The sequence below is a fragment of the Gopherus flavomarginatus genome, chromosome 25 (assembly GCF_025201925.1).
Source record: "Gopherus flavomarginatus isolate rGopFla2 chromosome 25, rGopFla2.mat.asm, whole genome shotgun sequence".
NCBI lineage: Eukaryota > Metazoa > Chordata > Testudines > Testudinidae > Gopherus > Gopherus flavomarginatus.
Genome location: NC_066641.1, coordinates 6,708,270 through 6,723,359, shown reverse-complemented (window position 1 = coordinate 6,723,359; position 15,090 = coordinate 6,708,270). Strand labels below are relative to the sequence as shown.

Here is a 15,090-nt window from a genome sequence, read left to right as displayed (position 1 = left end):
CCCTTTCCACCTTTCCTGGGGAGGGCCAAGGGAGGATTTCTCTGGCCTGGCTGCAGCCTGCTCCGGTGTGGCTGCAGCCTGCCCAGAAAAGGAGACTCTGGCTCCTCCTCTTCCTTTCTGGCTCTGCTGGCTGTGCTGCCTCTCCTTGCTCCCTCTGAGGGGGGGAAAGGACTGTGTCCCACCTCTCCCTCTCTATATCTGTTCATAAGCCGACCCCCTTCTCTGGTGCTTCCGTTTTTTACTAAAAAATGTCAGCTTATGAACGAGCATATATGGTAATATGGGAAACTTTAGATTAATCTGATGTTTCCACCAAAATAATAGACAACTGCAGGAAGCACCATATAAAGTGTTATCCTTGTGGCTACCACCTATGGCAAGTGGCCACGGAAAAGTCCTTCAGCTGGTCCTTACCTCTTAGGTCTTGTTGTATGCGGGCACCTGCCATGCTCTGCCGAGGCATTCGGAGGGATGTACGTAGGGGAGTGTGTCTCTGCTCATCCAGGTAAGCTAGATCCTCTAAGTGGGCTGAGCTGGTGGCTGCCAAGGGAAAGCGAACAGCTATCAGACCTGGCTCCAAGTTCTGGTATTCTTTTTCACACTAAACACTCATACATTTGTAACTATATTAAATCAGTACAACTGAGATGAAGTAAGTCTGCATGTGATATTATAGATAACGACTTTCGACCCTGAAGGGTCATAATCCTATGGTGGACAAAAATGCAAATGTAAAATATTAATTGAGAAGTTGTATACATATTGCATAGGCCTATAAGAACAATGTATGTTTCCTTCCAGGTCTTTGGTTTCTTAAAGGTAGAAATTACTAGAAATTTGCATAGATCATGCATGAAATAAAAATTTGGAAAACACAGGGCACAGTAATTTCACACAGCTAGGGAATGATGAGGTGTTTTGGTACCACTTCTCTCATGCCTCCAAGATATTTGTACTGGTTTGGTTTCCTGCTGATGCTCAGAAATGACAAGACAAATAGAAATGGAGATGCTTATAGCTGCCAAGACTTTCCTATTGAAACGATGATTTAATTGCTTGTGCAAAAAGTTTAACAGATAAAGTCAAAGACTCTAGCTATATAACTGGCAATTTAATAATGCATTTTAAGCAAATGTCAACAAATCTCTTCTTCAATTATTTTAGATTTGCCTAATTTGGACATTAACATCCATCTATTCAGACTGTTAGAATCGCTGATAGAAAATTTAAACCTCCAAGCGAAAAGGGACTTGCACAGATGATAAACAGAAGAAAGTCTCAGTTCTAAAGAAGACAACTTCACTATACCAACACTCTTTGTTCATGGTAGAACTTTCATTTGCCTTATAACAATAGATTAAATAGGAGTAATTTATTGCACTCAGTTAAGGCAACTCCACTGTGCGTCTATATGTGGATGCAAAAATGACGGCTGCTAGAAAATGTATCCCTTACTTTGTGGAAAGTGTCAGATAACGCAGCGCAGATCATTTTATTTTTTCCAATCTCAAATTAAGAACTAAAAACAGACTAACACAACACCAGCTGGGAATACACCTGGACAATACACCTGAGCTACTTCTGCAAGGACTCAGATACAAGCAAAACTTCCATGAGGCATCATATTAAACATACTGAAGCAGTAAACTGATTAGAGAGTACTTTCATCCTGATGTGAAAATATTTAGATAAGATGGCCTCCTGCACTACCATGCTTACAGTTGGGCATTTTTAAAAATCAAAATTGTGACATTTACAATGGTTATTTCAATGGTCAGTTAAGTGTCCATTTTTTTTAAGGAAGACACCCTTTGGTTGAAAAGCTTTATAAACAGGAGTTTTGTTATCAAAGAAGAGACACAGGCTTCCACTCACATTGGACTGTAAATGAGCAACACAATGCAACATTTGCAAAGGGAGATGAGTGATTTGCTTAGCCAAGAGATAAGAGCAGTTCAGGAAGTAGAGAGACCATCCAATATACTTAAAAAATATAAACTTGACTGAGATTTTGTATTTATAATCAACAGAGCACCCAAGAATGAGAGTGGGGGGAAGGTCAGAAAACCAGAGAGGAAGGAGAACCAGTAGGCAGTCCCATCAGTAACCATTCACACATATTATACATTTGGAATAAACAACTTCCAGTTTTCACTGAAGGGAAACAACCAGACTTATCATTCTTAGCAAGACTGCATAAATCAGGAAATGAAAGAGTATTTGTTTGTACAAGGAGAGCTGACAATGGAAAGACTGGGGGAAAAGAGAGATTGTTAATATACTATAACATCTTAGGAAAAGGATGTATAAGAACTGGCTTACCAGTCATCAGGTATTCAGATCACATCTTAATATTCCTTTGCTTTTTTGTAACACCTTCCATCCAAGTAGCTCAAAGCACATGACAAACAATAATTTTAAAAGCCTTCCCGCTACCTTCTAGGGCTAGAAAGCTCAGATACAGATCAGTTATGTGATTCACTCAGGGTCTCACGCCGAGTTAGCCATTTGTACTAGTCCTGACTCCCATTGCCCCGCTACTGCAGATACTGTCTCTCTAGGCACTGTAACCTGAAGCCATGATCTCATGTGAGACTAGAATCCAAGTACAATGAGCCATTAAGAGATTTACCGCACTTATTTTTGTTTTCTTTTCTTCTAATTTAGAATAAATAAATGGTGCCCACACACAGGCTCCGAATGGCCCTGTCAATTGTATTAATTTACAAAACCAAAATGCCTTGTGGGTAGGTAGGAATTGACCACGCTTGCCCTGCGTTCCCCTTTTTCACCTGATGGACCATTCTGAATGTTGCAGGACCTCCCACTGGCCAATCTCCCTGATCCATTGTGGGTATGGCCTTCGAAGATTCCTCTCAGGCATGAGACCACACAGACATTCCCTTTCTGAGCACATTACCCATTCTTCCCTCACCTCTCCTGGGTTTTTTTTAGTTAACTGCCACATGCTGTTTGCTGCAGGACTTCCTGTTTTGCTGGAGGTTCAACCAGCAATCTTTTCAGGACTAGGACTTTCCTCTCATCACAAAATTGGCACTAAGTAAATATCATCAGAGCACACAGAAGGTCTGGTTTAAGGAAGGAATCTGTTTATACTTCAATTGTCACAAGTTTCTGTAGATGTTTACAGCAGGTTAAGTGAGGTAAGGGTGCCGGAACGCCTTCACTGTTGCATTGGCTCAGTGGCCTCTGGCTGCAGTCAGTGCTCTGCATTGCACAACAAGGAGCAGGCTTCAGTATCTAGCCCAGAAAGTGGAAGTTCTCATCTAGACCCACATCCCCCACCCAAGGAAGAGTCTAGGGATTCTGGGGGTTGATTTGACAGAGTGAGCTAGCCTCCTCCTTACGATTAGACCCTGTTTCCATGGCAATTTGATAATGTAACATGCTGGGCTTGCCCTTCTGGCAGAATGGGGACTATGCTGTAGCTCTGTTCTGGTTATGTTAGAATGAATATAGTTTTTAATCATATACACATGGTGTCTTATTTCTTGCACTGGGCAGAGCAATGTATCTATGGTAACTTCAACACGCATTGGCTTTTCCATTGTACTGTGAGCACGGTTCTTTCAAATGCAGTATTTATCAGTGTTTCAGTTCAGTTTTTTAATGTAATTTACTCATTACTGTTTAAGATGAAGCACTTTCTGCAGAGATGGTTACCTGCAAACCAACTGAAAAGTAGGACACATAGAACAATGTATGCAACAACCAATCAGACTGGATCACACTGCTATGATGAAATTAGCACATTTTGCCTGGCAACCAGGAAAGCAGGGCCATTCAAAGCTTGATGTGATTACAAGACACTGAAAACACATACAATACATTTCGTCTGACCATTGAATAAATGGAGCACCACCGAATTTTCCTGGAAAATACCAGACCCACAAATGACTCTGTTCTGGTGACAACAGAAACCAATGGCACTCCTGTTTTATGATTACCAAGAAAAGAACGGGAATGGATTACAAATAATCCTGTTTGTTGCAGATTTCATTTGTTTTTCATTGTTAACCAATGAGTATGATATGAAACTCATTTTTATATAAACAAAACCAAGAGTCGATGTTTTGCATAGTGAAAAGCTAGGAGCTGTTTGAAACAAGACTTCTCAGAAAAACAATTGTGGGACGACATCCAGGAAAAAGAGCTCTCGTTTTTTATCATGTGCCCCGTACAGCATTCAAACACTCAACATGGTTTTTTTCCCTAGAGTCGTTTCCCGGCTTTTCACACAGAGATGCTATATTAAGGGAAGATGATGGTGGAATTGATGCCTTTTGCCGAATGTTTACTTGAAGAAAATACTGCAGACCAATCCAAAGGATTACAGACTCTCACTTAAATGGTATTATTGGGCGGTTCCTTGATATCATCACAGACTTTAAGACAGCTGAAGCACATGGGTGGCATTTCAGCAAGAGGAGGAGCTGTGTGAGATCATCCATCATGTGGATTCCAAACTAGAGAGTCAGTTTTGAATAGGGTTGCCAATTTTGGTTGGACGTATTCCTAGAGGTTTCATCACATGACATAATCTTTTAATTAAAGATGAATCTTTAATTCCTGAAACTCCAGGACAATCTTGGAGGATTGGCAACCCTAGTTTGAACCACTTAGGGCTAGTCTGCACTACAAAGGCTTTGGTGGTAAAGCGATATCAGCAGAGCCCCCTACTGGAGATGCAGCACAAATCAGTTCTTTTGCTGGTATAGTTAAAATACCTCCCTGAACACCATCACCTACACTGACAAAAAGCTCTTTTGCTGATATAAGCTACCTCTACGCAAGGGGTTTACACTCCTAACCAGCATGCCTGTATGAGCAAAACTTTGTAGTGCAGACGTGGCCTCAGATTAGGGTGATCAGATGTCACGATTTTATCAGGACTGTCGGGATATTTAATTGTTTGTCCCACGTCCCGACCACTGGTGGGTCGGGACGTGAATTGCCCTGATATTTTGCACTCCAGTGCACAGGCAGAAGGGGCTCGTGCCCTCAACTCAGCCCTGGCCCTGCCCCAACTCCGCCCCCTCCCTGCCCCACTGGATCCCTCCCCAAATCCCCGCCCTGGCCCCACCTCTTCCCCAAGAACGCCACGTTCCTCCTCCTGAACCCTCCCTCCCAGGCTTGCGCAAATCACCTATATGGCGGCGCAAGCGCTGGGAGGGAGGGAGGGAGAAGCGGGACGCGGCAGCCCGCTCAGAGGAGGCTGAGGTGAGCTGATGCGGTGGGGGGCGCAGCGAGGCGCTACCAGTGGGTGCTCAGCCCCCACCAATTTTTCTTATGCTCCAGTAGCTCTTATTTTTTTCCCCCTCCGCTGTGGCCCGTCCCCCACCCCCACCCATGTCCTGATATTTCATGTCTCTCATCAGGTCACCCTACCTCAGATGCTACCTCAGATGTGGTGGCATAACCTCCCAAGCACAGCACTAAGGTGGCTCTCTAACCCAAAAAGTTTTTTTGTCTCACTGCTTTATACAGGGACAAAATCCTCTCTCACCTGGACCATAATCATCCTGTTGACTCTACTCTTGTTCAGATAATCATTTCCATACTTCCTATTAATTACACAGGAATGGAAATCACACTGCTTGCTATTCAGGATTTTGAATATTTTGTTTGACTTATTTAATGTGTTCATTATTATTTTAATTGTTTAGCATCATGATGGTCTCAGCTGGAGAAGTAGATGATAAACGAAATTATTACAGTTGAGAATATTTTATTCAATTACTTAATATTAAGCAAATAAAATTACTATTTTAAATTTAATTAAGTAAGTAAATGTCTCCTCCAGAGTTCCTGTATGGGCTTGAGCAAGTTATTTCTGTGGGGAAGTACTTGCGCCCAGCTCTCTGAAGTCCAAGTCCAGTGCCTTGAACATAGGAGAACATGCTTTTTCCTCATGTCAGAACACAAAAAAGGGACAATCAATTAAATTGAAAGGCAGCAAACGCTAAATTGATGCAGAAATACCTTTTCATACAATGCATAGTTAGAATGTGGAACTCACTGCCACAGGATGTCATTGTAATCAAGAACTTAGCAGAGTTCAAAGACATGATGCTATAGCTAATTATGACAAAAATGTTGAACGGGGTGTCAAACCTCATGCTTTGGGGCTTAAACTCATCTCTTAATTATTAGGCATAAGGATAAGACTTTCATGGGGAGTAGATTATTCTATAACTGCCTATTGTGGTGTTTCTTGCATCTTTCCCCGACACATCTGGTGATGGCCAGTGTCAGAGACAGGAACTTGGTTAGATGGACCATGCTAGATGCTCCTATGTGAGAGCTCTTCTTCAAATAAACAATTGGGGAGGAGAAATGAACACTAACAAACTTACCTATTTTTCTTTAACCTCATTCTTGGAAGCGGCTGAATCATTTTCACTGACACTTTCCAAAACATTTCAGCTTGAGGCAGAGAACTAGCATGTAAACTTTCTGTCTGAATGATTAGAATTTGACAAAGTTATAAGCAACTCAAAGAAAGGGACCTTCTAATGGAAAATGTTAGACAACATTAACTATTGTTTTCGTGACCATTGCAAAATTTAGACACCCCGATAAAGTGGGGTGAGAAACAGGAGGTTTTGAAAAAGTTTTTCTTATGTTCTGAAATATGCTCTTCACCCTTCATGCTCCTCTCCTCTTACAGAGTTGACCAAAACCAAACCTTCCCTGCAAGGAAGGAGAGTAACTATTGTTGAGATACTGCGATTAGAAAGAATTGGATTTACAATGGCTGAAAATTATTAATTCCTCACATTAAAAACTACTGCAAACTTAGAGACTTGCGGGCTGATTTTCATTTACCCCACGGCCACTTTACCTCACTCTGCTAGTGCAAACTGGCCTTTACAAGTGAGTATACATGTAATTTATTACTCTCTTTATGGCAATGTAAATGAGCCTGAGTACTAAAAAAGGGCCTCAGTACAAATGAGAACAGGCCCTTAATTTACAAATAAAATATTTTTTCAATTTGTTTGCTCTGCAAGAGAAACAATAGACAAAACTTACTAGTCTTTAAAACATGCTATACAACCAAACCAGAAACTTATTGTTCAGCACTCTTTAGAAAGTTTAATAAGGAAATATTCAAGCAAAGGAGGTTGGTTATTTCAAAGTCTGAACACTTTCTCCCTTTAAGATTTGTAAATTACACTTCAGTACTGTAATTTATGCAGATCACAAAATTAGGATAAGGATGACCATCCTTTCCAGGCATATCTTGTACTTGAAAGTGAGCTATTAATGTATTACACAAACAGCTCAGCAGTTCTGTTGCACTGAAGACTTCAAAAAATACAGTACACAAACTTGTCAGCTAAAAGAACTACTGTTTTTGTGACATCATAGCAGATTTCTTGCTGAATTCTGGTAAATCCTTTAGCACACTCATCTTTTCGTTACCTGATTTAAGCAGCTCCTGTTTCTTAAGAAAATGGGCAGCCCTGAACATTATACAAGCAGAAGTGGAGACCCATATTATAGTAGAGTTCTTCATGTGCTTCATTGCTAGAACTCTGATCCTCTCACACATATCTGACTGACAACAGCTGCTGCACAGCAAACATTTCCTGCATCCAATCTCCCTGCCTAACTCTGCACAAAGCTCATTTTAATTCTTTCAAGCACACACGTAGCCATCAAGGATGACCACAAACATTAGTCTCCTTGGCAATTTAATTTGTTTATATAACCCTTTCGCTGCTACTGTAAATTAATAGGAGTTTCTTTTCAGTTTTATGTATTCTCAGTTAAAAAACAAAACTGAACAAGTTTCTTTAGATGACTCATCAACCAAAGCCAATCGGAAAAAAATCTCGTATTAGTGTTCAAATAGAGATCAGCAAAATCTTTTTTTCCTGCAGTCTAAGGGAAAATATGCTTCTACAAGCCAAACTTGCAATCTACACACTAGGGACAATGAATTACTGCAGCGTAAACTTGTTGCATGCCTGACTGTTTGGCCATGCAATCCCTGAGGATTAACAATTTTATTCTTTTAAGGTTTTATTTTATTAAGTATATTGTTATCAATTATATGGGATTTTAGGTGTTAAACTGGTATTATTAAGAGGCTCATTTTTCACATGCCATGCATAACTTGGATCTCTCAGGCCCTGTTCACAGTTTCTGCCAGATCTAGAAACAGTTTTCTCGATTTGTTTTTGTCAATAGTTCAGGTTTTATGGTTAAAATGGTTTTACCAGCGAGTGGCAGTCAGTGTGAAAGGGTAGAAATATTTCTTTAAAATGGTGGTTGAAAACACTTCTTCATTAATTGTGTCTTAATATTTAGAACTGTTTCCCTTTTTCCTCTAAAGGGAGGAAAAATTTTGTCAATTTACAACAGGGGTTCTCAAACTGGGGGTCGGGAGGTTATTGACATGGGCGGTCACGAGCGTCAGCCTCCACCCCAATCCCTGCTTTGCCTCCAGCATTTATAATGGTGTTAAATATATTTAAAAGTGTTTTTAATTTATAAGGGGGTCGCACTCACAGGTTTGCTATGTGAAAGGGGTCACCAGTACAAAAGTTTGAGAACCACTGATCTACAATAATCTTTTTTAGATTAATTTCCAATGGACCAGAGTGACGTTTTACGTGATCTCTTATATAAGGGCCATAGTTACCAGATACAGGAGAATGTCTCAGCCACTTCACACCCACCTCTTAACCAAAACTCACAAATTACAATGAATGGGAAGGACTTTTAGGAGGAAGCTAAATTCACATGCCCAAGTAACAAACTGTTGTTTGTCACTCAGGAAAGAGCAATGCATGATTCTGAGAGGACATCTTGCACAATGGCCTTTAAGCTCTGTCCAACTCTACAATGGTTGCTAGCTGCTGAGATGTTTTCCAAGATGGATTCTTGGAAACTATTACAGCTCATGTAATTTTGCCAGTTCATGATGACCTGTGTTATGGGAAGAAACTTCTTAAATGTAGCTATTGAAAACCTTTTAAAATAGCCCGAATCCTGAAAGATGAACTGTAAGTTGTGGGTTTCGCTTAAAGGACATATATGAAGTCTGAGAGACACTATTCACACTCCTCCAGTACTGGCGGCTCTTAGAAAAAGGGATCATATAAGGCATCATATTTAGTAATTTACTATGACTCGGGCTCCAGCTAAGGTACTGTTTACGCAGGATCCTAGAGCCCAGGCCTGAACATCTATAGCACGAGTCTCAGTCAACTGGTACAGGCCCTTAGTGTGCTGATAACACGGACTGAACAGAGCTGATGAAGCAAAAGACACAGGTATTCTGCTGGTCACTGCCATGGACCACTGGGTTCCTCATGTAGCCCCTTGATGTGCCTTATGTGGCAATCATCACTGTGTTGCCAAATCGCTTTAAGAATCAGTATTTTATACTGTACCATGCTTCTGTGATGGCTATTGAGAGACCAGTGTTACAACAAACCCTGCTGCAGATCTGGCTTTCTGAGTGGGGACAGGCCCTGAACGGTGTCCAGAAAGCAGCACTATGGTGGTTAAACTGGGGGCTACTTTGATTCAGACACTGAAGTTAGTCACCCTCACCCGATATCTCCCTACGCATAGTTACCAGAAACGGTGGGCATGCCTCATCTGCTTAAAGCAGGCTCTTTTCCATCTGCGCTTCCCTCAAAAGCCCTCTCGACATGGATTTAGCACACAGCTACACTAGCAATTCACTGAACCCAGCACGCAAATGACATCTCTATCTCACATGCCCCAGTGGATTATTTTGCCTACGTCAATAAAATTACACTTTCCCCATTATACACCAATGAGCGGAGCCAATTATTCTTCATTTCTAAATCAGAAAGATAAAACATATCTAAGGACAAAGAAACGACAGGTGTTTTATATTGGAAATGTGTTCCAGTTCTTAAGAAACTATTCAAAATCAGTTATAACATATACCGTATTAAACTGTAGAAAGCATCCTTTTCCAACTGCAAACCTTACTCCACCCAACAGGATACAGTGACTATGAAATAGAACTAACGCTACAAAATCCCTTCCCGATAATAGTAATATCTGCATATGGCAAACATTATCCTTGCTCGGAAATTGCAGATAAAGGATGGAGGGCACTTCAGTTTCAATGTAATGTTTGAACAGCCCCCATCACCAACCATCCATAGCCTACATTCTCCTTATCATTCAAATCAACAAAAAACAGGAAATACAAAAGGGGCATTAAAATTGCATAGGATATGGGTGGAGGGGAAGAAGCATATAAGTCTCTTAAACTCTTTTCAACTGAGTATGCTTAGAAAAATTCTTACGTATACATATTTCATTAAAGTACAACTGAACCCAAATAATATATGCAACTGTTTTCATTCGAGCATCCCACCTGTACAAACAACAGTTCCTTCCTTTCAAACTGATTTACAATCCAAAACCATTTTTTCAAAATGGATAAACATCATATTTTGTTTGAATTTAATCCAATTTTGCACAAAACAGAAATGTAAATTTAAATCAAGCACATGTTATGTTAAAGCAAAACATGCCACTTACATGGCCAAGAGGCTGTTATGCATAAATCTAAGGTAGTGCTGTATTACTACTAATAAGATGCTGGTTGACACAGGAAAATAACTGGAAGACCTGGCTAAGGGACAGAGAGATGTCAATGTTCATTCCATCGGGGGATCCATCCATTGTTTATCAAAGACATCTGTACATTTAGGGTCCTTTAGGATCCCTTGCTGTTCCTGGCTTCTCAGATATTTGTAGTGACACACTGTGCCTTTTTTTCTTCTATGATTTTTTTCCCCTCTTTCCAGTGCTAGGTCTCTTTTTGTTATTAATCTAAACTGCCCATTAATGGATGAAAAACAGCAAACAGTCAATGTACGATCAGGTAAAAAATATTCTAAAAATGTAGCCTACTGTAAACAACTGCACCTCCGGAAAAAAACTGTTTTCTATGAGAGATCAATTTAATACTCATTTGAACTTCATTGTGGGGTGATGAGTTAAGATGTAACTGTGACACAAATGGATTAATAAATTACTATTGTTTCATGCACAGTGTATCCACTTAAAACATCTCTCTAAGGTAGTTTGGGAAGAAGGCAGTATCAGGGGAAGGCTGAAGAGAACGTTTTTACGATGTATAACTGGATATTAACATGCTTGCGATTTAAAACAGTGCCCAGTTCCTAGCTGTGTTACTCCGTTACTTCCAAAGCCCTCTTCAGCGTACAGTACTTAAAAACAAGTCTTTGGAAAGGTCCTTGCTTCATTGTTTTGTCATTCCTAAATGATTCAAGTGGCTGGTTAATTTTGTTTATGGATCTGTTGTAATAAAAGCCAGAACACCAAGATAAGCTGCCAATGTGTCTCAAAGCAGTAACATATGAAATGTGTGTTCTTTGTTACTTGTCAAATCTGTGAATGCAGTGTTCACTAATCAAAACAATTATACTTTATTGCTATAACCGTATCTGTTTCCAGTGATGGTAACAAGAGTGAATCCCTCCTCTAGGAACCTCATTCCCAAACTGTGCTGAATGTTATTCTGTTGTAGTGGTTTCATCTTTGAGCATACTACTCTGGCTTGTTCCATAAACTCATTTTTCTATTAACTACCGCAGTAATGCTGTTCATAATTATTCACGGTATGTTTTGGACAATGTATCATAAAATATGCAGATTAAGTGACTAATGAATGCTGTAGATATGATGGGAAGATATTTAGGCACTTATTCTCAGGTCATCTTCTAGAATGAGTAAGATTGGAAGAGGTTAACAGGGAATACTGTCAAAATACTGGGTTTTAAAATACCACACAGGTTGATGAGCCAAGATGGATGAATAGTAAAGCAGGATTATTTGTGAACTTGTTTGCCTAATCCAGATCTTATTTCAGTCCACGTCTGCAAACTTTATTATTATGACTATTATTATTTTGCCACTGGGAGGGGGTGTTAGGTGTTACAAAAGTGTATATGGGTGTTCATGTACAAACTCACTAATTCACACGTGGATGAGCACATAGATTTGAATGCCTGCACTCATGCCAGAAGTGGTTGCCTGGCCACCATAAATTAAGACTATGCCAAAATGTTCGTTTTAGCAGAGGTGATAAGTCTCCTCAAGTTTGTGCATTTTGAATTACAGGATTAAACTGAAATGGTAATTGCACTTTGTTGTAAAGTGCTAGAATTTTCTAGCCTGCTCTGAAGTAAAAATGGCCAACGTGAGCTTAGTTCTGAGAGTTCTAAAAGAACAAGTTGGAAAAATGGGCTGCCTGACCTTTTCTATAGATCCCTTTAAAAGAATTAATAAAGCAGTAGGATGTCTGAAATTAACGTGTCTACCTTTTTGTGGTTTCAACTCGTGTATGACTACTATTTAAAGTTTAAAACATTAATTTTCACACACATATATCTCTCACTGGCTTTCGTGAATAAAATAAATATTACAATATTAGCATGAGGAATAACGAAGAGAGAAGGTGACCTGGGTATTAAGTGCAGCAGAGTAGTCCTTTGTGGAGCTCCTTCTTTATAAACAGATGGAGCTGCTGGTAGGTTGCTTTTCAGGAAAGTTCCCTCAATTCTGGAACTTGGTCTGCCAGGCCTGAGTTTTGTTACATAACTGCTGCAAGGCTTACCTTTTTCCTCAGGCAACAAGGGAGGAGGTTGCTGAGGGATGGAGGAGCCTTCTTATCTCACAGTTCCCTTGATTTTTCTTCAGATCCTTAATGTTATTTCAGGCAAACACATATCATTATGTAAACTTAGGTATCTTCTGTGTACCCCAAATTCAATTTTCTTACAACTTTGCTGATAAATATGCTACAGATATTGTGGCATCACTATCTACCAGATATCTGGTCTTGTGTGTGAGGACTGTCTCTCAGACTCAACCACAAAAACACTGAAATTCTAACTCTTAAGCCTAAGCCCCCTCATGGTTTCATCTGTCTTCCGCCTATGACTGCAGTGCACAGTTATAGATAATTTGGAGCTGAATTGTACCCAATTCTGAAAGTAAAAAATATAAAAAGTAGGCAGATTCCTGTAATGCTGCAGTGCAGCCCTAAGTCTGGATGCAGAGCACAGGGGCTATATGGAAATGAACAACAGAAGTAAACCCTGTATAAGAAACCTGATTGGACCCTTCCTCTCAAAGTGTGGTTCATTTAACTTTATATTTCTCTCTTTCTAATCTGTATATTATTTTTCTTCTTCTAGTGATAACTGAAATGAAGTCTGAAAAGTCTTCAAAGCTTCTGATGTGCTCACTTCAGTCTCAGCTTAATCTCAAGATTGTTTCTGCAAGACTAGATCATTCTTTGTTGCCATGTGTGATCACAGAATACCAGGGTTGGAAGTGACCTCAGGAGATCATCTAGTCCAGCTCCCTGCTCATAGCAGGACCAATCCCAAAATAGATTTTTACCCCAATTCCCTAAATGGCCCCCTCAAGGATTGAACTCACAACCCTGGGTTTAGCAGGCCAATGCTCAAATCACTGATCTATCCCTCACCCCTAGTTCAGAACATGGCTGCTGGGTTCCTTTGAGGAGAGTATGCGAGAAAAAAAGAATGTGAACATATTCCCACTTTAAGAAACCACTTTATTGGTGACCAATTAAATACCAAATCTATCAGCAAATTGCTTTTACTCTGAAAGGCATTTTCCAGGGCTCAGTCACCCGGTAAACCGTCTCCTTTTAGCTCTTTATGTTGCCGATCTTTCACTGTCAGAGAGCGGCATAAGCTTTTGTATTTTTAAAAATCCCAGATTTTAAATCATGTTTTAAAACCTTTCACTCAGAGCCAGATCACTTTGACCTTGTTTGGAGGCAGAAGAAGGTGCAAGGAGCCTAACCAAACTTAGACAAGCAACACTGGCAATCTTTGGGCTTGGGAGAGCAGAGGAACTGTTCCCACCATACTCCTTTCTTGGTGTACATCACCACAAAGCGGATGATAGGAGGCAAGGCAAGGGTTGGCGCAGTCTGTACTCTTTTCTTTAGCCTCCTGAGGGCAGTAATATCTTGCTAATTTCAGTTGCTGGGTTTAGTGTGCGGGTAACCGGGTGATGTTGGTGACTTACAACATACATGAGGTCAGACTAGATGACCTGGTGGTCCCTTCTGGCTTTACATTCTATGATTCTATGACTCTTCCCAGCACCAAGGAGCTTGAACTGCACCCTAGTCAGGGTAGTGTCTAGATGGCAAAACTTAGCCCTTAGATTTCACATTGCCAAAGTAAAAGGCAAAGGCTGATCCCTCAAACTGCATCTGCACTCACTGTGCCCACAAAAAAGCCATTTGTATGTGTTTACGCAACACTGGCCTCATCTTTGAAAATGCATTTTTTACTGTGTACGGAATTCAGAATTAACACTTTCAAAGATTTTCATTTGTGCTTATTTCATCCTTTCCAAAGGAGAAGAATGGGTGGGGTCAAGTATTTGTATGGGTGTTTTTATTTTTATTATGTATCTATGATGGGGCCAAAATAATGCAAGATCTGGTATGTCATCTCATGCATGGCAGAGATATGGAGGAGAAAACATCAGTTGTCAGATTTTTTTCCAACGCCAAAGCAAGGTACCTGAGGCGACTAGCATAGAAAGTAGTACAGAATATAAAATAAGGGGATTATGTGCATAAATGGAGGGGATGGAATAGGAAGAAAGTATACTTGAATGCAGAGTTTTCAATTCTTTGGAACAATAAAATAGCAAACCAAATGGATTTATAGGGTTCTGAATTGTAAATCTAAGTGCAAAAGATTTTTCAGAGGCTGAGGGATAATTTTAACAGTGATTGCTCTTGGATCGTAACCTTTTCTTTGGTCACAAATTGCAAGCCCTTTCATTTAGTACAATGCAATGGAACTCGCATGCTCTTTCCAAACAGCAGAAATGGTCTGCATGGTGAGGGAAGAAAGGTAGCATGCTTTTAACAGCCCTCCCAAACTGTAATTTGACTGCCTGGGGACAGGTAAGTAGAACAAAAATGGAAACTACAGTAAGCCACCTGCTTGCTTGCTTGCTACTGGCATCTTATTAAGTGCC

General features: G+C 40.2%; 1 protein-coding gene across 11 annotated transcripts in view; it reads right to left on the bottom strand.

Annotated features, from left to right (window-relative positions):
* The window catches only part of TANC2 (tetratricopeptide repeat, ankyrin repeat and coiled-coil containing 2), a 628,479-nt gene that overhangs the window by 118,489 nt on the left and 494,900 nt on the right, over positions 1-15,090 (bottom strand). For 10 of the 11 annotated variants that reach the window (XM_050934871.1, XM_050934879.1, XM_050934880.1 and 7 more), the window contains one exon: positions 415-540. In XM_050934871.1, coding sequence (XP_050790828.1) covers positions 415-540 — 126 coding nt within the window. Of the gene's footprint in view, positions 1-414; positions 541-6,377; positions 6,482-7,449; positions 7,544-15,090 lie in introns of those variants that run through there. The other variant, XM_050934878.1, reaches the window with a different exon arrangement.